The sequence below is a fragment of the Pongo abelii genome, chromosome 8 (genome assembly GCF_028885655.2).
Source record: "Pongo abelii isolate AG06213 chromosome 8, NHGRI_mPonAbe1-v2.0_pri, whole genome shotgun sequence".
Lineage (NCBI taxonomy): Eukaryota > Metazoa > Chordata > Mammalia > Primates > Hominidae > Pongo > Pongo abelii.
The window spans coordinates 842,890-864,584 of record NC_071993.2 but is presented as its reverse complement, the minus strand read 5'-3'; the positions used below and the strand labels follow the sequence as shown (position 1 = coordinate 864,584).

At 42.4% G+C, this 21,695-nt stretch overlaps 1 protein-coding gene across 4 annotated transcripts in view; it reads left to right on the top strand.

Annotated features, from left to right (window-relative positions):
- Window positions 1-21,695, top strand: part of LARP4B (La ribonucleoprotein 4B) — a 124,505-nt gene that overhangs the window by 70,231 nt on the left and 32,579 nt on the right. For all 4 annotated transcript variants that reach the window (XM_063727457.1, XM_024253587.3, XM_054523130.2 and 1 more), the window contains exons 6-7: window positions 18,974-19,052; window positions 20,955-21,091. In XM_063727457.1, the coding sequence (XP_063583527.1) occupies window positions 18,974-19,052; window positions 20,955-21,091 (216 nt within the window). The remainder of the gene's footprint in view (window positions 1-18,973; window positions 19,053-20,954; window positions 21,092-21,695) is intronic.

Below are 21,695 nucleotides of genomic sequence, written 5' to 3'. Positions count from 1 at the left end.
AAAATTAAGCCATGTTTGTTTCTTGTAAATATAAATTTGCCATCTTGAATTTGCATAAAGTGAATTTCCCGTCTACATGAGCAGTTTTCTAAATCTGAGGAAGTGCCAGTATTCAGCAATGTAATTTGATTACATCCCCCTTGTTAATTCACTGGTAACTGGTTAGTGACTTGGGAATGGCAGAACATTGGGATAAATTGGAGTCATGTTAGAGTCCATTGAATTTAAGATGGCAAAGGAAAGGAATGCTCATCATTAAAACAGATTTTTACAAAAGATAAAAAGGCATTATACATTGAGGGAGTGAGAATCCTAATGGCGGGAAGTAAAAGGGTTCAAAATAAACAATTTAAGTTTCAGACTAAATTGAAATGACCTAATCTTGAACTGGGGTCAGAATTTATACAGAAGATGGAAGATAGATAGGAGGTAGACAGATGTGAAGATCTGTCTTGAGGATGGAAGATGGGTAATGTTATCAACAGTGAAATAACTTGTGAAAATCGGCCTGAAGATGGGAGATAGATAACGTTACCAAAAGTGAAATAACATGTTAAAATCTGTCTGAAGATAGAAGATAGGGAACATTATCAAAAGTGAAATAACAACATGTTAAAGTATATTCTGGAAAGTTTAATTTCAAAAGGTGATTCTTTTTAAAAGGGGTATTTAAAACTATTTTCAAAAGAAGAAAAAGAATACCTTCTGCTCTGTCTTCCTCCTTCATCTCCCTCCCCCTACTCCCTCCCTCACTCCTATAAAGCATTAGTGAGGCATAGCTGATGTACAATAAACATCATATACTTCAGGTATACCCCAGATTTTCCATAGCTTAAGGACAATTGAGGAAATAACACATTATTGATTTGTCACCTCTTTCATTCGTCTTTGCTTTGTGCACCCAGTTTGATAAGTTGTTCTGTATCTGTAAAATCCTCGTCACAATCAAGATCACGAACATCCCAAACACCAGAAAGAGCTTCCTGTGCCCTCTGCTTTCTCCGCGGAACCAGGGGTCTTTTTTTTGAGACGGAGTCTCGCTGTGTCCCCCAGGCTGGAGTGCAGGGGCGCGATCTAGGGGTCTTTTTTTTGAGACGGAGTCTCGCTGTGTCCCCCAGGCTGGAGTGCAGGGGCGCGATCTAGGGGTCTTTTTTTTGAGACGGAGTCTCGCTGTGTCTCCCAGGCTGGAGTGCAGGGGCGCGATCTAGGGGTCTTTTTTTTGAAACGGAGTGTCGCTGTGTCTCCCAGGCTGGAGTGCAGGGGCGCGATCTAGGGGTCTTTTTTTTGAGACGGAGTCTCGCTGTGTCCCCTAGGCTGGAGTGCAGGGGCGCGATCTAGGGGTCTTTTTTTTGAGACGGAGTCTCGCTGTGTCCCCCAGGCTGGAGTGCAGGGGCGCGATCTAGGGGTCTTTTTTTTGAGACGGAGTCTCGCTGTGTCTCCCAGGCTGGAGTGCAGGGGCGCGATCTAGGGGTCTTTTTTTTGAGACGGAGTGTCGCTGTGTCCCCCAGGCTGGAGTGCAGGGGCGCGATCTAGGGGTCTTTTTTTTGAGACGGAGTGTCGCTGTGTCTCCCAGGCTGGAGTGCAGGGGCGCGATCTAGGGGTCTTTTTTTTGAGACGGAGTCTCGCTGTGTCCCCCAGGCTGGAGTGCAGGGGCGCGATCTAGGGGTCTTTTTTTTGAGACGGAGTCTCGCTGTGTCCCCCAGGCTGGAGTGCAGGGGCGCGATCTAGGGGTCTTTTTTTTGAGACGGAGTCTCGCTGTGTCTCCCAGGCTGGAGTGCAGGGGCGCGATCTAGGGGTCTTTTTTTTGAGACGGAGTGTCGCTGTGTCCCCCAGGCTGGAGTGCAGGGGCGCGATCTAGGGGTCTTTTTTTTGAGACGGAGTGTCGCTGTGTCTCCCAGGCTGGAGTGCAGGGGCGCGATCTAGGGGTCTTTTTTTTGAGACGGAGTCTCGCTGTGTCCCCCAGGCTGGAGTGCAGGGGCGCGATCTAGGGGTCTTTTTTTTGAGACGGAGTGTCGCTGTGTCCCCCAGGCTGGAGTGCAGGGGCGCGATCTAGGGGTCTTTTTTTTGAGACGGAGTCTCGCTGTGTCCCCCAGGCTGGAGTGCAGGGGCGCGATCTAGGGGTCTTTTTTTTGAGACGGAGTGTCGCTGTGTCCCCCAGGCTGGAGTGCAGGGGCGCGATCTAGGGGTCTTTTTTTTGAGACGGAGTCTCGCTGTGTCCCCCAGGCTGGAGTGCAGGGGCGCGATCTAGGGGTCTTTTTTTTGAGACGGAGTCTCGCTGTGTCTCCCAGGCTGGAGTGCAGGGGCGCGATCTAGGGGTCTTTTTTTTGAGACGGAGTCTCGCTGTGTCTCCCAGGCTGGAGTGCAGGGGCGCGATCTAGGGGTCTTTTTTTTGAGACGGAGTCTCGCTGTGTCGCCCCGGCTGGAGTGCAGGGGCGCGATCTAGGGGTCTTTTTTTTTGAGACGGAGTCTCGCTGTGTCTCCCAGGCTGGAGTGCAGGGGCGCGATCTAGGGGTCTTTTTTTTGAGACGGAGTGTCGCTGTGTCCCCCAGGCTGGAGTGCAGGGGCGCGATCTAGGGGGTCTTTTTTTTGAGACGGAGTCTCGCTGTGTCCCCCAGGCTGGAGTGCAGGGGCGCGATCTAGGGGTCTTTTTTTTGAGACGGAGTCTCGCTGTGTCTCCCAGGCTGGAGTGCAGGGGCGCGATCTAGGGGTCTTTTTTTTGAGACGGAGTCTCGCTGTGTCGCCCCGGCTGGAGTGCAGGGGCGCGATCTAGGGGTCTTTTTTTTTTGAGATGGAGTCTCGCTGTGTCACCCAGGCTGGAGTGCAGGGGCGCGATCTCGGCCCACTGCAACCTCCGCCTCCCGGGTTCACGCCATTCTCCTGCGTCAGCCTCCCCAGTAGCTGGGACTACAGGCGCCCACCACCACGCCTGGCTAATTTTTTGTATTTTTAGTAGAGACGGGGTTTCACCGTGTTAGCCAGGATGGTCTTGATCTCCCGACCTCTTGACCCACCCACCTCGGCCTCCCAAAGTGCTGGGAGTACAGGCGTGAGCCCCCGTGCCCGGCCCAGTGGTCTGTTTTCCATCACTATATGTCAGTTTGCATTTCGTAGATTTTTTTCTCTTTAAAAAAAAAAAAAAAATGGAACTCCTGGGCTCAAGAGATCCTCCTGCATCAGCCCGCCCCACAAGTTGCTGGACAACAGACATGTGATAGAATTTGACAGTGTGTACTGTTTTTGTCTGACTTAGGTTACTATTTTTGAGATTGATTCATGTTGTAACATGAATTAATCATTTATTTTTATTGCTGAGAAGTATTCATGATATGGATATATCACAGTTTGTTTTTCCATTCCCCTATTCATGGATTTTGGGATTGTTTTCAAAATGTGGCTTTGCCAATAAAAAAAGTGTTCATAAAAGTGAACGTTTGTCAGCAAGATTTCATATATGTTTTCATTTCTCTTGGGTAAAATACCTAGGAATGGAGTAGCTGGATCATCTGGTAGGCATGTTTATCCTTTTAAGAAATGGTAAGGCAGTTTTCCAAAGTGGTGGTACCATTTTCTATTCTCAACCAGTGGTGGATTAAAGCACCACATCCTTATGACCCTTATGACCTCAGGGTCAGTCTTTAATTTTAGCTGTTGTAAAAGGGAGACAGTAGAATCTTACTGTGGCTTTAATTTATGTGTCCCTAAGGACTAATGCTATCAAACATCCTTTTTAAAAAAAGACTATTTTTTAGAGCACTTTCAGGTTCACAGCGAGTTTTAGTGGAAGGTATAGAGATCTCCCATATACTCCCCTCCCCTCACCCCCACACATGCATGGCCTCCTCCACTATCCACACTCCCTCACCAGAGGGTGCCTTTGTTACAATTGATGATCCGATATTGGCACATCATTATTACCTGGAGTCTACAGTTTACATGAGGGCTCACTCTTGGTGTTGTATGTTCTGTGGGTTTGGAGAAATGTATAATGACGTGTGCCCTCCATTGTATCATCAGAGAAAGTAGTTTCCCTGCCCTAAAAGTCATCTGTGTTGTGCCTACTCACCCCTCACTCCCCCAACCCCTCGCATCCATTGGTTTTTTCATTGTCTCCATAGTTTTACCTTTCCCAGAATGTCATAGGGTTGGAATCCTGTAGGATGTAGCCTTCTTAGATTGGTTTCTTTCATTTAGTAACATACATTTAAGCTTCCTCCATGTCTTCAAGGCTTGATAACTCATTTCTTTTTAGTACTGAATAACATTGCATTGTCTGGACATACTACAAATCACTTATTCATTCACCTACTGAAGGACATCTTGGTTGTTTCCAGGTTTTGGCAATTACAAATAAAGAGGCTGTTAGCATTCATGTGCAGGTTTTTGTATGGAAGGAAGTTTTTAACTCCTTTGGGTAAATACCCAGGAGTATGATTGCTGGATCATAAGGTCAGAGTATGTTTAGTTTTGTTGAAAGCTGACGAACTGCCTTCCAGAAGTAGAATTTCTGGATCATATGGTAATTCTTATGTTTAACTTTTTTTGGTGGAATCACCATACAGTTTTCCATACAGGCCGTACTATTTTACCTTCCCACCATCAGTGTACAAGGAAGGGTTCCAATTTTATTAAATCCTTGCCAATACTTGTTATTTTCTGATTTTTTTTTTTTTTTTTTGAAATGGAATCATTCTGTTGCCCAGGCTGGAGTGCACTGGAGCAATCTCAGCTCACTACAATGTCCACCTCCTGGGTTCAAGCATTTCTCCTGCCTCAGCCTCCCAAGTAGCCTAGATTACAGGTGTGAGCCACCACGCCCAGCTAAATTTTGTATTTTTAGTAGAGACGGGGTTTCACCATGTTGGTCAGGCTGGTCTCAAACTCCTGACCTCCACCCATCTCCCTCCCAAAGTGCTGGGATTACAGGCGTGAGCCACCATACCCAGCTAACTTTTGTATTTTTTGTAGAGACAGGGTTCAACCATGTTGTCCAGGCTGGGTTCGAACTCCTGACCTCAGGTGATTTGCCCACCTCGGCCTGCCAAAGTGCTGTGATTACAGGCGTGAGCCACTGCGCCCAGCCTATTTTCTGATTTTTTTGATAGTAGTCATTCTAGTGGGTATATCTTTGTAGTTTTGGCTCGCATTTCCCTAATGGTTTGTTCTTATTGGCCATTTGTCTTCTTTGGATAAATGTCTATTCAAGGCCTTTGCCTGTTTTTGAATCAGGTTTTTGTTAATGTCTTTAGGAGTTCTCAATATATTCTGTATATTAATCCCTGATCAGATACATCAATCACAATTATTTTCTTCCATTATATGGGTTGCCTTTTTATTTTATTCAAAGTGTCTTTTGATGTACAAAATTTAAAATGTTCATAATGTTCAGTTTGTTTATTTTTTGTTGGGCTGCCTATGCCTTTGGTGTCATAGCTAAGATAACATTGTTGAATTCATTATAATGAAGGTTTTGTCTGTGTTTTCATCTGAGTTTTATCGTTTCGAGTCTTACATTCAGATCTTTGATCATTTTGAGTTAATTTTTGTATATGGTATAAAGTATGGATCCCGCTTTGTTTTTGCATGTGGATATCCAGTTGTCCTTGCACTATTTATTGAAAAGACTGACCTTTCTCTATAGAACAGTCGTGGCACGCCTGTTAAAAAAAGCAATTGGCCATGTATGCAAGGATTTCTTTCTCAGCCCTCTCTTCTGTTGCATTGGGCTGTGTGTCTAATAGGCCACCGAAGGGAAAGCCTGGAATTTTAACTGTCGGCCTACAAGAATATAGAGCAGCCCTCACTGTTAACCAATAGGGGAATCCAAAGTAGGAGTTTAAGCTTAAAAAATTTTTAATTTTGTTTCAGGTCAGATTTTTGCTTTAATTTTAAAGAGAATTTTTAAGGCTAACCATAGCACTGTTGGGTCTTTCTAGAAATTGGCTTGCGTTTCCTAATGGTTAGTGATGCCAAGCGCCCTTTTTGCTCTTGATGTTTTTATCAGTTGTTTAGGATGAGATTTCTAAAATCCTTTTTTAAATTTACAATTCTAATTTAAAGGATCCGTCTTTTGGCCATTGACATTTAGAATTTTCAGTGGTGTATACAGTCCAGGATAGATCCTGGAGAGGACATAGAAGACACAATTCCAAAGATATCTCCCACAAAACATTCACTGTCAGGAATGAGCTCAATCAGCAAAGACTCTTGTTGACACAGACTAACCAGGCAGCAGGAGTTGAGATGACAAAAGCCCCTTACACATGGGACCTCTTACTAAGACAAACTCCCGAGCACTTGACGTATGCAGAAGAAAAAGTCTTGGGTTCCTGTTTTCAGACCGGCCACCTGACTTGATCCGAAAATTGTACCTCCCCCAATGGTGGAGACCAAAGAGTGCTCCCACTTGGTCACAGTTCAAGCTCTCAAGGACATAAAACAAGACCCAAAAAACTTTTGTTTCTGAGGCCTTCATTTTAGGGTATTGTTTTCTGAGTCCCAGCAGAGGTTTCTCTTGATAGATCCTCATCCATGTCCAGTCTCCTAATAGCCCATCAAAGGCAGTCTACATTTCCGTTACGGTAGTTTTCATGTCTCACACTTCTTTTTTTTTTTCCCCCTTGGGATTTCCATCTCTCTGCTTGCATTGCCCACCTGTTCTTACCTGCTGTCTCCTTTATCCATTTGAGCCCTTAGCATCTTATCCTAGTTCTTTTAAATTCCCTTTCTCATAATTCTAACTTCTCTGTCTTGCCTAGTCCTAATGCTCTGCTCTTGACATTGTGTTTTTGGCCTTTGTGTATGCCTTGTAACTTTCTTGAGAGCCAACTGTGACGTGCTGGGTGGAAGGCACTGTGGTGACTATGCCTTCAGTGCTGTGGGGTGAGGTGTGGGCAGGGGATGCCTTCCGTAAGAGGCCTGGGAGTCTCAAGTCTGTAGTGAACCCGGGCCCTGGACTGTGAAGCTCACAGGAGCTTCTTTTTTTTCCTCCCCTCTTAGGTGGGGCAGCATGACTAGAGGAGGCAGGAGCTAGGTATTTCCCTTCCTCTAGGTATGTTCTGCTCTGATTAAACCCCAGCAAGTTGGACTCTGGTTAAACTGTCTTTCCTGAGGGCAGACCTTGTTAAGAACAGAGTGCTCTGGTATTTTTCAAAATGGTTACTTTTCTCCTACCCCTGCCGGAAGCACAAAGGGATTTTTCTCTAGTATTCACTATGAGGACCTGATGGAGCTCCAGAAAGTATAACTCACAAAAGTGCAGGAACCCCTCACCCGCCAATGACTGAGACTCCCTGCAGTTTTTAACTCTCAGACTTGGCCACCCTGAGCCTCCAGCAGTTCATCAGTTCCAGGACAGTGTTTTCTGTCCTTGCCCTGGTTCCTGCAAAGATTTCTGCTCCATATATTGTGATCGCTTCTCTATTTATCTGTCTGTTTTTCCAATTTGGCAGCAGTTGTTTGCCTTGTGACCTTACTTAAGATCTAAGAGGAGTTGTTAATTGTTCTTTTTAGATTTTTTACTTGTCAGACCAGAGTGATAACTTCCAGGCTTCTCACATGTAGAACCTGAAGTTGCAGCATTTTTTTGTAATGCATATATTTTATTTGGTGTTGTTCCTGTTTGTGCATTTTCTTATTGGGTTGTTTTATTATTTACTTTTGATAGTTATTTATATGTTTTGGATGTAAGTACAGATACGCAATGTACTTTGTTCTCCTGGAGTATTTTTGAAAAGCAGTTTAAAATTTCTTGTATAATCAAGTTTATCATTTTTTTCTTCTATGGCTCTTCCTTTTGGTTTATATTCCTCCTATAAGTTTAATTGCTTTAGATTTTACATTTCTAGGTCTATTTTAGGTTAGTTTTTGTATAAGGTATGAAATATGGATCAAAGTTATTTTCATTTTGTGCATAGGAATCTGCAGCTATTGCAGCACTATTTGTTGAAAGACTTCTCTCTGCTGTGTTGCCTTTGCACCTTTGTCAGAAGTCGTTTGTCCACGTAGGTCTGGATTTATTTTTGGACTGTCTCTTCTGTTCATTGATGTGCTAGCCCGCTTTGACTCCAGTAGTGCACTGCTTGGATTGTCGGCAGAGCTTGCTTGATTGTGCTGCTCTTCATTGTGCTTTGCAGCTACCACCTTCTTTATAAATTGAAGTTTTGTGGCAACCCTGCATCAAGCAAGTAATTGGCATCATTTTTCCAATAGCATGTATTCATTTCATGTCTCTGTGTCACATTTTCATAATTCTCACAATATTTTAAGTCTTTTCATTATTATTAATGCTAATGGTGATTGATGATCTTTGGTGTTTTGTACTACTGCCATTGTTTTGGGGTGCCAGGAGCCATGCCATTTAAGGTGGCAAACTTAATATATAAATGACGTGTGTGTTCTGACTGCTCCACTAACTGGCTCTTCCCTTGTCTCTCTCTCTCTCTTTGCTTGGGCCTTTCCCTGAGACATGACAGTATTGAAATTAGGCCAATTAATAGCCCTACATTCCCTCTTCTGAGGGTTCCAGTGAAAGGAAGAGTTTTACTTATCTCACTTTTAATCAAAAACTAGAAGTGGTTAAGCTTAGTGAGCAAGGAATGTCAAAGGCCTGAGATAGGCCGAAAACTCGGTCTCTGGAGCCAAACAGTTAACCAAGCTGTAAGTGCAAAGGAAAAGTTATTGAAGGAAATTAAGTGCACCTCCAGTGAACCCAGAAATGATAAGAAAGCAAAACAGCCTTTTTGCTGAGATGGAGAAACTTTGATCTGGATAGAAAAACCAGTCACAACATTCCCTTAAGCCAAAGTCTAATCCAGAGCAAGACCCTAACTCTCTTAAGTTCTGTGAAGGCTGAGAGGTGAGGAAGCTGCAGAAGAAAAGTTTGAAGCTCACAGAGGTTATTTCATGAAGTTAAAGAAAAGAAGCAGTCTCCATAACATAAAAATGCAAGGTGAAACAGCAAGTTATCCAGAAGATCTGGGTAAGATAATTGATGAAGATGGCTACAGTAAATGACAGATTTTCAGTCGAGACAAAATAGCCTTATATTAGAAGGAGATGTTATCTAGGACTTTCATAGCTAAAGAGAAGAAGTTAATCCTGGTTTCAACATTAGAAACCAACTCTCTTGTTAGGGCCTAATGGAGCTGGTGACATTAACTTGAAGCCAGTGCTCATTTCCCATTCTGAAAATCCTAGGGCCCATAAGAATGATGCTAAATTTGCTCTCCCTGTGTTAAGTGGAACAACAAAGCCTGGATGACAGGACATCTGTTTACATCATGGTTTACTGAATATTTTAAGCTTACTGTTTAGACCTACTGCTCAGGAAAAAAAAAAAAAGATATTTTTCAGATTTTAATTTCTCATTGAAAATGTACCTGGTTACCCAAGAGCTCTGACAGGTGTACAAGGAGACGAATGTTGATTTCATGGCTGCTAACACAACATCCATTCTGTAGCCCATGGATCAAGGAGTCATTGTGTTTTTCAGATTTTCTTATTTAAAAAATACATTCCATAAGGCTCTAGCTGCTATAGATCATGGTTCCTCTGATGGATTCTGGAAAGGAGTCACCATTCTAGATGCTGTTAAGAACATTTGTGATTCATGAGGGAAAGTCAAAATGTCAACCTTAACCAGAGACGTTGATTCCAGCCCTCATGGAGGACATTGAGGCTTCACGACTTCAGTGACGTTGATTCCAGCCCTCATGGAGGACATTGAGGGTTCACGACTTCAGTGACGTTGATTCCAGCCCTCATGGAGGACATTGAGGGTTCACGACTTCAGTGGAGAAAGTCACTGCAGAGGGAGTGGAAATAGGAGGAGAACTGGAATCAGAAGCAGAGCCTGAAAATATGACTGAATTGCTGCAATCTCATGTACAACTTGAATGCGTAAAACTTGCTTCTTATGGATGAGCAAAGAAAATGGTTTCTTGAGTTAGAATCTATTCCTGGTGAAGACGCTGTGAATATTGTTGAAATGACAACAAAGGATTTAGAATATTCCATAAACCTAGTTGATAAAGCAGCAGCAGGGTTTGAGAGGATTGACTCTAATTTTGAATGAAGTCGCACTGTTGACAAAATGATATCAAACAGCATCACACGCTGCAGAGAAATCTTTGGTGAAAGCAAGAGTCCGTCCACGTTATATACTTCGCTGTTGTCTTAAGAAATTGCCACAGCCACCCGAGTTTTCAGCAACCACCATCCTGAACAGTCAGCCCTCATCATCAAGGCAGGACCAGCAAAAAAGATTATTATTTGCTGAAGGCTCAGATGATCGTTAACATTTTCCAACAATAGATTCTTTTTATTGATTTTTTTTTCTAGACATAATCTCACTCCGTCACTTAGGCTGGAGTGCAGTGGCATGATCACAGCTCATTGCAGCCTCTGCCTCCAGGGTTCAAGTGATTTTTGTGCCTCAGCCTCCCAAGTAGCTGGGACTACAGGCATGTGTCACCATGCCCAGCTAATTTTTGTATTTTTATTAGAGACAGGGTTTTGCCATGTTAGCCAGGCTGGTCTTGAACTCCTGACCCCAGGTGTTCCACTTGCCTCGGCCTCCCAAAGTGCTGGGATTGCAGGCCTGAGCCAGCATGCCCAGCCAGCAATAGAGTATGTTTAAATGAAGGTATTGTAGTTTTTTTTTTTTTTTAAAGGACATACTGCTATCTCACATTTAATATACAACAGTTTAGTGTACTCATAATTTTTATATTCACTGGGAAAACAGAATTTTGTGTGACTTGCTTTATTGCAATATTTGCTTGATTGCAGCACTCTGGAACTGAACCCATGATATCTCTGAGGTATGCCTGTACTGTTAATAATTCTTGATATTAGGTAGTGATAGCCTTCCAACTTTATATTTCATAGTTACTTTTTAAATTCCAGTTCCTGTGTATTTCCATGCAAATTAGAATGACGTTGTTAATATCTACAAAGTGCTGAGATTTTTGTTGGCGGGGGGTTCACTGAATCTATAGATCAGTTGGAGAACATTGACATCTGAACAATATCCATGAACAAGATCTATCTCTTACTTGTTTAGATCTTTAATTTCTCTCAGAAGTATTTTTTGGTTTTCAGTGTACTGGTCTTTTACATCTTTTATCCAGTTTATAAGTATTTTATATTTTTTGGTGCTATTGTAAGTGATTTTTAAAATTTGTATTTGCAGTTGTTTGTTACTAGTATATCAAAACATTAATTTTTATGTATTCAGTCCAAACCCAGAAATTTTGTTATGCTCACTTATTAGTTTTAGACACTTTTTTGTAGATTACATTGGATTTTCTACACAGATGATTGGATTATTTTAGAATGAAGACTGTTTTGCTTTCTTTCCAATCTTGATGCCTTTTATTTCTTTATCCTGCCCCGTTGTACTAGATAGGCTCTCCAATACAAAGGTGAACAGAAGTGGAAAGAATGAACAAACGTTTGGGTTGTCCCTGGTCTTACGAGAGGCACTCAGTATTTCACCATGAAGTATAACATTAGTGGTGGTTTTAGGTCTGTGCCCTTTATATGTTGATGAGGCACTCTTCTTTTCCTGGTTTGCTGAGAGGTGTTTATGAGGAATGAATATTGTAATTTGTCATCTATGGGGATGGGCATATATTTGTTGTTTTTTAGTGTGTTCGGATGAATTGTATTAATTGTTTTCCAAATGTGATACCAACATTTGTGGTCTAAACCTCTGTAGATCATGATACAGTATACTTTGGATATACTATTGGATTCCATTTACCAAAACTTTGCTTAGAATTTTTACACCTGGGATCTTGGTTTCTAGTTTTCATTTCAGTGTTTTTCTTTCTATTTAAGTTTTTGGAAGAGGTTATGTGTTATTTCACCCTCATATGAGGAAGTGAAACAAGTCATGTGGGCAGGAGTTTTCCTTTTTTCTTGTTTCCTTTCTTACTTTACTAAACTTACTTAGTTACTCACAGAGTCTTGCTCTGCCACCCAGGCTTGAGTGCAGTAGCATCATCATGGCTCACTCAGTCCTAACCTGGTCTCAGGCGATTCTCCCGCCTTAGCCTCCCAAGTAGCTTGGACTACAGTAGCACACCACCACGCCTGGCTTATTTTTGTATTTTCTGTAGAGACGGAGTTTCACCATGTTGCTCAGGCTGGTCTCCAAACTCCTGAGCTGAAGTGATCCGCTCACCTCAGCCTCTCTAAATGCTGAGATTACAAGCGTGAGCCACCGCGTCCCACCTGGGCAGGAGTTTTATTTGTGGGAAAGCTTGCAACTACAGTTTATTTTTTCATAGTGCTACTCATTTATTTCTTCTTGAGGGAGCTTTGGTTTATATAGTTACAAAGATTTGGTCTGTTTCATCTGAATTGTGGGATTTACAGCACAGAGTTGTTCATAATACTCTGTTATCACCTGTGAAATCTGTAGTCATGTTACATCACTCATCTCTGTTATTGATAGTTTGTGTCTTCTTTATAACCCCAATCAATCTGGGTAGAGGTTTGTTAGTTTTATTGACCTTATCAAAAAGTGTTTTCTTTTGGGCACGGTGGTTCACACCTGTAATCCCAGCACTTTGAGAGGCCGAGGCAGGCAGATCATCTGAGGTCAAGAGTTCGAGACCAGCCTGGCCAACGTAGTGAAACCCCATCTCTACTAAAAATACAAAAATTAGCCGGGTGTGGTGGCGGGTGCCTGTGGTCCCAGCTTCTCAGGAGGCTGAGGCAGAACTGCTTGAACCCAGGAAATGGAGGTTGCACTGAGCCAGGATCGCACCGTTGCACTCCAGCATGGGGGACAGAGCGAAACTCCATCTCAAAAAAAAGAGAAAATGTTAGTGTTTTCATTTTATCGATTTTTCTCATTTGTTTTACTCTTTCCTATTTCATTCTTTCTTCTGATGTTTGTAATATACTCTCTTACGATTTATTTGGGTTTAATTTACCCTTTCTTCTGTGTCCTAAGGTGGAAGCAGAGCTCATTAATATGAGGCCTTTCTTATTTTCTGATACAGTCATTTAGTTTTACTATTTTCCCCATAAGTAGTGCTTAAGCAGAATCTCTCAAATTTAGATGCATTTTTTCATTTTCAGTTACTTCCAAACACTTTATTTCTTTTTTGATTCTTTTTTCTTTGACTCATAGATAATTTAGAGATATTTGATTTAGTTTACAAATATTTGGGGGTTTTCCAGGGATCTTGCTTTTATTAATTTCTAGTTTAATTTCATTGTGGTCAAAGAACATACTTTGTATGACTTGAATTTCTTTAAATATATTAAGTCTTATTGTATGGCATCAAATATGGGCTGTCTTGTTAAATATTCCATTTGTCCTTGAGAAGAATGTGTGTTTTGCTGTTGCTATGGGGAATATTTTGTCAGTGTTAATGAGGTCAGGTTCAGTGGTAGTGTTCAAGATTACTGTACTCTTTCTGATTTCTGCCTACTTGTTCTGTCAACTATTGAAAGAAAGGTTCTGTTAATTTTTGCATGTGTCTGTTTATCCTTTTAGTTTTATCAGTTTTTGCTTCACGTATTTTGAAGACTTGTTAAGATTTTTGTGGCCTCTTGATTCATTGGCCCCTCTCTTTATCTTTAGTCTTTGCTCTCAATTTACTTTGTCTCACATTAATGTAATCACTCCAGGTTTCTGTTGACTAGCCTTAGTATGGTATATCTTATGTCCTTTTTACTTTAACCTATTTGTGTATCTAATAAAGTGCATTTGCTGTAGATAACATAACATTTGGGTTTTGCTTTTTTGTCCTCTAGTTAGAATGTTAACATTTAGTGTGGTAATTGCTTTGGTTAGGTTTAGGTCTCTCATCTTGCTATTCGTTTTAGAATAGTTTTAGACTTAGAGAAAAATTGAGATGATTGAACACACATAATTCCCATATACCTGGCACCCAGTTTTTCCTATTACTGACATCTTACATTAATATGGTACATTTGTCCCAATCACTGAACCAGTAGTGATACATCGTAACCTAACGTCCTTTTTCTGTTGCGGGATCTCAGCTGAGAACCACATTATATTTCATTGTTATGTCTCCTTAGGCTCCTCTTGGCTGTAACAGTTTCCCAGGCTTTCCTTGTTTGTGGTAGTTTTGATATAATCGTTGTGAAGAGTACTAGTCAAGTATTTTGTAACAACATTCTCTTCTATTAGAATTTGATGTTTTTGTCGTTATGATACTATAGTGTTAATGGGTTTGAGAAGGTAAAACACCACTTTTATCACATATATCAAGGGTGCACACTGTCAACGTGACTTACCACTGTTGGTGTTGATCTTGATCACCTGGCTGTTTACTGGGTTTCTCACTATGAAGTTACCCTTTCCCTCCCCATTTCCATGTTGTACTGTTTGGAAGGAAGTTGCTGCATACAGCCCACACGTAAGGAATTGGGGATTTATGGTCCCCCTCCATGAGGACACAAATCTTCGTAAATTATTTAAAATTCTTATGTATGAGAGATTTGTCTCTTCTCCTTTATTTATTTACTTATTCAACTCTTTATAGCAGTGTGGATTCAAGAATGTTTGTTTTATACTTTTGGTTATAATCCAATACTGCTTTATTTTGTTGCTCAAATTGTTCTTCTAGCTTTGGCCATCAGGAGTTCTGGTCGGCTCCCTTTGACATGCCCCATCAACGTAGGGCATTTTGTGGTTATTTTGTTTTGTTTTGTTTTGTTTTGTTTTGCTTCTCCTTGCTTCAGCCTTAGAATCAGCCATTTCTCCAAGGAGCGCCGGGTCCGTCATTGGACAGTGATATCAGAAACCAAGATTGAGTGCTAGACGTGTTCTGTTTCTTTTTGTCCCATCTGTTCTTCGTTCCTCTTTCCCTCTTTTTCTGTTTTCCTTTGGAGTAGCCTTCTTCGTTTCGCTGTTTTAATGATTTCTTTGCGTTTTGCTCCACTTCCTCTGGCTAACAGTCTACCTAGAGGTGGCTGCGTGCTGCTTCACATAGAGCACAGCATCAGGGCAGTCTGCCACCGTTTCTCTCGTGGCCCGGATGCTTTGGTCATCATGCCTTTTGCAGTTACTTATGCTATAAACTGACAATATATTGTTTTTATTTTTATTTAAAAGTCAGTTATTTTTAAAAGAGATTTAAATTATAACAAGCAAAACAGCATACATGTTTATCCGTGTCATGGTGGTTTCTGGTGCTGTCTATTCCCGTGTGTAGATTTTCTCTGTGTTGGGGGCTGACTATGTCAGGGTCTGCTGTTACACTTGAGCTGAGCTGCTCGATGTTGTCCGCAGCTTACTGATCCTCTGAGCTGGTTGTGTTTCTCATTTTTCTATTTGATTTTGGGAAGCTTCTGTTACTGTGTCTTCAGGTTCCCGAGTCTGCTGTAATGCTTACCCTGTTGTTAATCTCATCAAGTATTTTTAATATCAGACATTGGAGTTTTCATCTCTATAAGTTTTTTCTTTTTTTCTTTTTTTTTGTAACTTTTATATCCTTACCTGACTTCGTGAACATATGGAATACAGTTATGATAATTTTTAACATCCTTTTCAGTTAATTTTAACATGTGTGTCAGTTCTGGATTGGCTTCTGTTGGTTGCTACTTCTCATTGTCATGGGTCATGTCTTCCTGCTTCTTTCTTTGCATGCATGGTAATTTTTGGTTAGATTGAGTTTTACTTTATTCAGGGCTTAGTATTTTTGTATTTCTTTAAATATTTGATATATGTTCTGGGATGCAGCCAAGTTTCTTGGAAACAGTGTGATCCTTTCATATCTTGTTTTTAAGATGTTAGGTGTGAGTGAGATGGTTCTGTGTGGGGCCTGTTTCCTGTCACCAAGGCAGGGCTCCGGGAATCAGAAGATTTTCTGGTGGGGAGGGTTAACCATTTCAGGCTCTGCACGTGAATGACATATATTGTTATACTTCTGATCCTCTCAGGTGGTTCTTCCACGAGCCTTGGGTAGTTTCATCACATCCGTGGTTTGCAAAGAACCTGGCTGACAACGTGATGGGCCCTGGGCCCTGTGGTTCTCTGGAGCTCCTCCTGCTGTCTGGCCTATGCAATCAGCCTCCCCATCTCCTGCATTCTCTTTTTCTCTTCCACACAGCCATACACTGGGTTCCCACCTGACTTCCCACTCCCTGGGCACAGCCTGGGACTTCCCTCAGGGCAGTGGGCTGGACGTGTGGGAGTTACTTTAATGTCTCATGTCAAGCTGGGCATGGTGGCTCACGCCTGGAATCCCAGCACTTTGGGAGGCCGAGGTGGGCGGATCACGAGGTCAGGAGTTCGAGACCAGCCTGACCAACATGGTGAAACCCTGTCTCTACTAAAAATACCAAAAAAAATTAGCCGGGCCTGGTGGTGTGCACCTGTAATCCCAGCTACTCAGGAGGCCGAGGTAGGAGAATCACTTAAACCCGGGAGGTGGAGGTTGCAGTGAGGCAAGGTTGCAAGACCGCGCTACTGCACTCCAGTCTGGGTGACAGAGCAAGGCTCCGTCTCGGAAAAAAAAAAAGAAAAAAGTTTCATGTCACATAGGAATCCATGTCCTTTGTTGCTCTATGTCCCACATCTGGAAAACTGTCATTTCATCTGTCTTATTTGGTTTCTTGGTGGTTTTAAAGGGAAAGTTAACCTAGCCCCTGTGACTCCATCTACCTGGCGGCAGATGGCCTTCGTCTTACCAACACCGTGTGCCCAACCTCCAGTCTCCCTGAGAGCCCGTCTCACTTGTCATTGTCTTTGTTCCTCAGTCTGCTCTGTCTGCAGTGCCAGGCGTTTCTTGCATAGTTGGGTCACTCCCCATCTTTCTAAGGTGGTATTATCTCTCATCTTAGGTGAAGCCACCCCGGGCAGCCCATCTTCCACTGTAGAACACTGCAGCTGTCTGCTTGCTGTCCCATCTCCTTGCTTCCATTCCCTGTTGAGTGCAGTCCAGGTCTGCTTGTTTCCATTCCCTGTTGAGTGCAGTCCAGGTAGACAGCTGTCCTAAGCAGCATTTGTCGAGCTCTTTAGTGACCCCGGTGCAGCCAGATCTAGTAGTTAGTTTCAACTTCTTAACTTACCTGGCTCTACTGTGTCATGTTATAGTGGATGATTCTCTTGGCTCCTGACTTCCCAGTATCCTAGTGGTCTTCCCACCTTGCTGGCTGTGGGCCTGTGTCCTTGGCCCTCATGCGCTTGCCTCCTGCTGAAGGTGGGAGTGTCCCGGGTTCAGTCCTGGGCTGCTTTTCTTCCCTCCCTAGTGGCTTTGGCATCATCTGTCACTTGGAGAGTCCTCCCTAGTGCCCTGTCCTCGATGATTGCATTAGCTTCCAGCTGGTGCCTGCACAGTCTGTCTACAGGAACCAGAGAGAGATTTTCAAAATGTTAGCCTTGAATTGGTTTTCTATTACGTTTAGGGTTCTTTAGTGTCCTCCTTGATCCCACTCACACACACCAGCCTCTGTGACCTCATTTCTTACTGTGTCTGTCACCCGTCTTCTCAGCTGTGCTGGCCTCCTACTGCTGGACTCTACCCCTTGAGAGGCCCCACCTTGGGACCCCTGTGCTTGAGGCTCCCCACTTAGAACACACTTCCCACCTTCCTGCGTGCCCCACCCCTCCTCTATCAGATCACATGGCACTTCCTGTCTGGATGGCACCAGGCCTTGCTGCCCCTCATCCTGGGTTGTTTCCTCAGTGTCCGTTTCTGTCTGACGTGATGTGTATAGTTACTGTAGTTACTGGTTAACTGTCTGTTATCTGCCTCTCCCACTAGAGTGTTGGCTTCACGAGAGCACAGGCTTTGCCTTATTCAGGCTGAATTCACAGAGCCTGCCATAGTGCCTGGCACATGGAAATATTTAGTAAATACCTATTAAACATGGGGAGTGGAGTGTGAATTTAGATGAGTGACCCGGAGACACCTTAGTCTAGATGGACAGTGGCATCAGGTTGTGTTTTCAATTTTCCATTTTCAGTCTCATTGAGTCCCATGGTTTGGTTGTGTGTTATGGTTACTTTAGCAGTTTTGGTTTCTTTTTGCTGATGGGGGTGGATTTTTACTAAGCTCATTGTATAACACCATACAAACTCTCTGTCTCTCTCATTTGTCCTGAACGCCCCACTTTGTCTTTGCCTTTTCATGGTCTTTAACTTTGACTTTTAAGATACAAGTGTCTCTTGTGTTAGCATGGCTCTTATATGATTGTACCATGCTAATTTATATAGGAATGTAGGAAAAAACTTAGTTCTTAGTATTTCAGTGCCTGTCATCTCAACATTATTAAAATACCTGTTTATGCAGTGTCCAGAGACCAGCTCTGTCTTCTAGAGCTCCAAATTCACAGCCCTATGCTGCCTGTGACCACACACACCATGCCCTCTGGCATCTTCTCAGAAATTTCTTCCAGGATTTAGAACCAGCTTTTGTTTCCTCTCGAAGATCTGGTTTATTTATCATTCTCTTATGGGAATTCTGTAACATGACAGTTCTCACTTGTTCCTTCGACTCTGGAAGTTGGAAGGCGAATTGAAGCCTCTGTTGTAGAAACTGTCTAGTCCTAGAGCCTGTTTGATCTCCAGCCTTGGTTTTTTGCTGGTTATCTTTGTTGTTGTTGTTTTAATTTTTTCCTCTGTATTTTATTATTGTTTAGGGTTTGTGTTTGTGTAGGTTACTTGAAAATTCTTTTTGCAGTGAGACAAGGCATTAACTAAGCTTACACTTGTCATTTCTGATAGAAAAAGCCCCTGCTGAACTCTGCTAATGAGACTTAGATTATTTTTCTAAACTGTGCTGTTTTTGTTTTGGGGGATAAAGGGATAGTTTTTTTTGCGTGATTTACTTTTTTGATAGGTAAAGTAGCATTTTTCTTACTTAGTATACACTTATGTAGTTGTGTCAGAACATAAGTTGAAAGCATTAGAACTGCTGTACTGAATTATCTGCTTCCTAAATTTTAAGCCGGTTTTCCTAAGTTGATTATTACTTTTATGTAGGAGGAAATGAGTCTCAACCAGAAAGCCAGGAAGACCCCCGAGAAGTACTTAAAAAAACATTGGAATTCTGCTTATCTAGGTAAGGCTGGTGGTGGTTTTTCTAGTACCTGATATTTCTGGTATTGTGCAAATAGTTAAAGTATATACAAATGTGATATTTTATGAAGGAGTATCTACTCATATCCATATATATGTGTATTAAGACCTGGAATATTGAGTAATAACAATCTTTTGACATTTGAGAATGGAACGTAACCTTCATGTCTGTGGTCCCCAGTGATCTTGGTGGTCACTGTCTGGAATGCGTCTAAAGTGCCTGCCCGCCCTGTGCTCCTGAATCAGACTTCATCACACTGAAGTTTGAGAACAAATGTGGCACGTTGTTTCTGAAAACACCAGACACTGAGATAGCAAGTTGTTTTATTTATATAACACTCATTTTTAATCATTTTTCTTTCCCCTGAATAATACCCTTTTCTTAGTAAAACCTTTAAAGTTCCAATGGCAGAACTGGACATAAAGGAAGATGGGATTGGGTTTGATGTAATTTCTCTGAGTATGACAACAACCGATTGGCTGTGTATAAGGTTTTCTGTCGATGATGATTTTCCAAGTGTTTTCTCTGGAGCCCTGAGGATTCCACACAGGTGTCTGCTAGGGGCTCCTTGAAGCCTGTGGGGTGTATGAGGTGGAGGTGTGAGGGGCTCTGCTGGCCTCCTCCCCATGCCCATGCTGTTCCACGTTTGGAGTCTGAGCATACCGCACCATGACACAGTAGACGCAAAAGGTGCAGGGGCACCAGTGGAACACCCTAGTGGAGCACAAGTGTGAGCTCTCTGCCACTCACACCCATCTGTAGCTCCATGGGGCCAGAATCAGCTACACCTGGAAGGTGGCCGAGATGAGGGTGGAGCAGGGCCTCCTCCTGCATGGCCTCTGTTTGATCGGCAGTCATGGGCCTTCACCGAGGGACACTGAGCAGAGGCCCCAGGAACCCAGCACTGTGCTCAGTTTTGAAATGTTTCTTAGGGCCTTGTTCACTACATTACATGATGCCTTGAGAATTCACAGGAAACATTGATCTTTGGCCAAAACACCAGAAAAATAGCTCATCTTGGCCCAAACTGCTGATGATTTGTGGCTTGCCTTTGGATTTTGTGGGTAAAGTTACTGTTTCCTTCTTTTTAATTCTGGCTGCTGGGAAGCCAGGGCTGGATAGAGGCCCTCTAGTGAGTGTTCTGGAGTCTATGGGAGGAATTTTGGGTATGACCTTATCCTGGCCTTTTTATGTTTTCCTTTCTTGTTCGTTGAGCTGGATTTCTTTACTTTAAATTTTTTTCTTTCTTTTTTTTTTTGAGATGGAGTTTCACTCTTGTCGCCCAGGCTGGAGTGCAGTGGTGCGATCTTGGCTCACTGTAACCTCCACCTCTTGGGTTCAAGCAATTCTCCTGCCCGAGCCTCCCGAGTAGCTGGGATTACAGCTGCCCGCCACCACGCCTGGCTAATTTTTGTATTTTTAGTAGAGATGGGGTTTCACCATGTTGGTCAGGCTGGTCTTCCTGAGCCCAGGTGATCTGCCTACCTTGGCCCCCCAAAGTGCTGGGATTCCAGGCGTGAGCCACTGTGCCCAGCCTAACAAAATTGTATGTATTTTTAATAAACTCTTCAGATACTTCTTAGGACAAAAATGACAGCTATAAATAATTACATCTTATTTAAAAATAACCATCTTCTCATGAATTTTGATTGTAGAAAGTGCAGTATACTTTTACTTTTGCACTCCCTGCCTCTCCAAGGCTGAGATTTTGAAAAAATTTACCTGAGGCTGGAGAGATAGCAAATAACAGATGGGTCCTGGGCTGAGATTTAACTCCAAAGCAATACCATGCCACACTCACGCCTCTTGTGAAACTGAAATTACAGTAGGTGAAACTTCCTTTTAAAGAAATGTTGATTAAAAGAGATTGTTTTCTTTCAACAGGGAGAACCTTGCTAGTGACATGTATCTTATATCACAGATGGATAGTGACCAGTATGTGCCAATCACAACGGTGGCTAACCTCGACCACATCAAGAAGCTCAGCACTGATGTGGACTTGATTGTGGAAGTGCTAAGATGTAAGTAAATGACGATTTTAAATTAATAATACTTGTCCTTAGAGTATTTGTCTTATCAGCGTGAACCTTTAAATCTGTAGCCGTCAAACGTTAAGGTCCTTGATGGCGAATCAGATTCTTTTGTGGCCTTCCGTTCCTTTCTGCCCAGGTCCAATAATTCTGGAGTAGTGCCTGATAGTCCCTGGGAATGCCAGTTGAACCCATTATGAAACCTCAGACAAGTTTTGGGACATATGAAGTAGAAAAGAATCTTGTTAATGGGAATTTTAAAGATAGCTGTTTCATTCGTGAAAAACAAAATAAAAATAACATTTATAGTTAAAGTAAAATACATTTTAGTTACAGTTTTGCCACTAAAGGTGTTTCTTTCAAATTGCAACTTCCTGTTTATGTTTGGATGAAATAATTATTGCAATTTTTCTTAACATTATGTTGTGGGCCCGGTGTGGTGGCTTACGCGTGTAATCTCAGCACTTTTGGAGGTCGAGTTGGGCAGATCATGAGGTCATGAGATTGAGACTGTCTTGGCCAACATGGTGAAACCCCGTCTCCACTAAAATACAAAAAATTAGCTGGGCGTGGTGCTGCGTGCTTGTAATCTCAG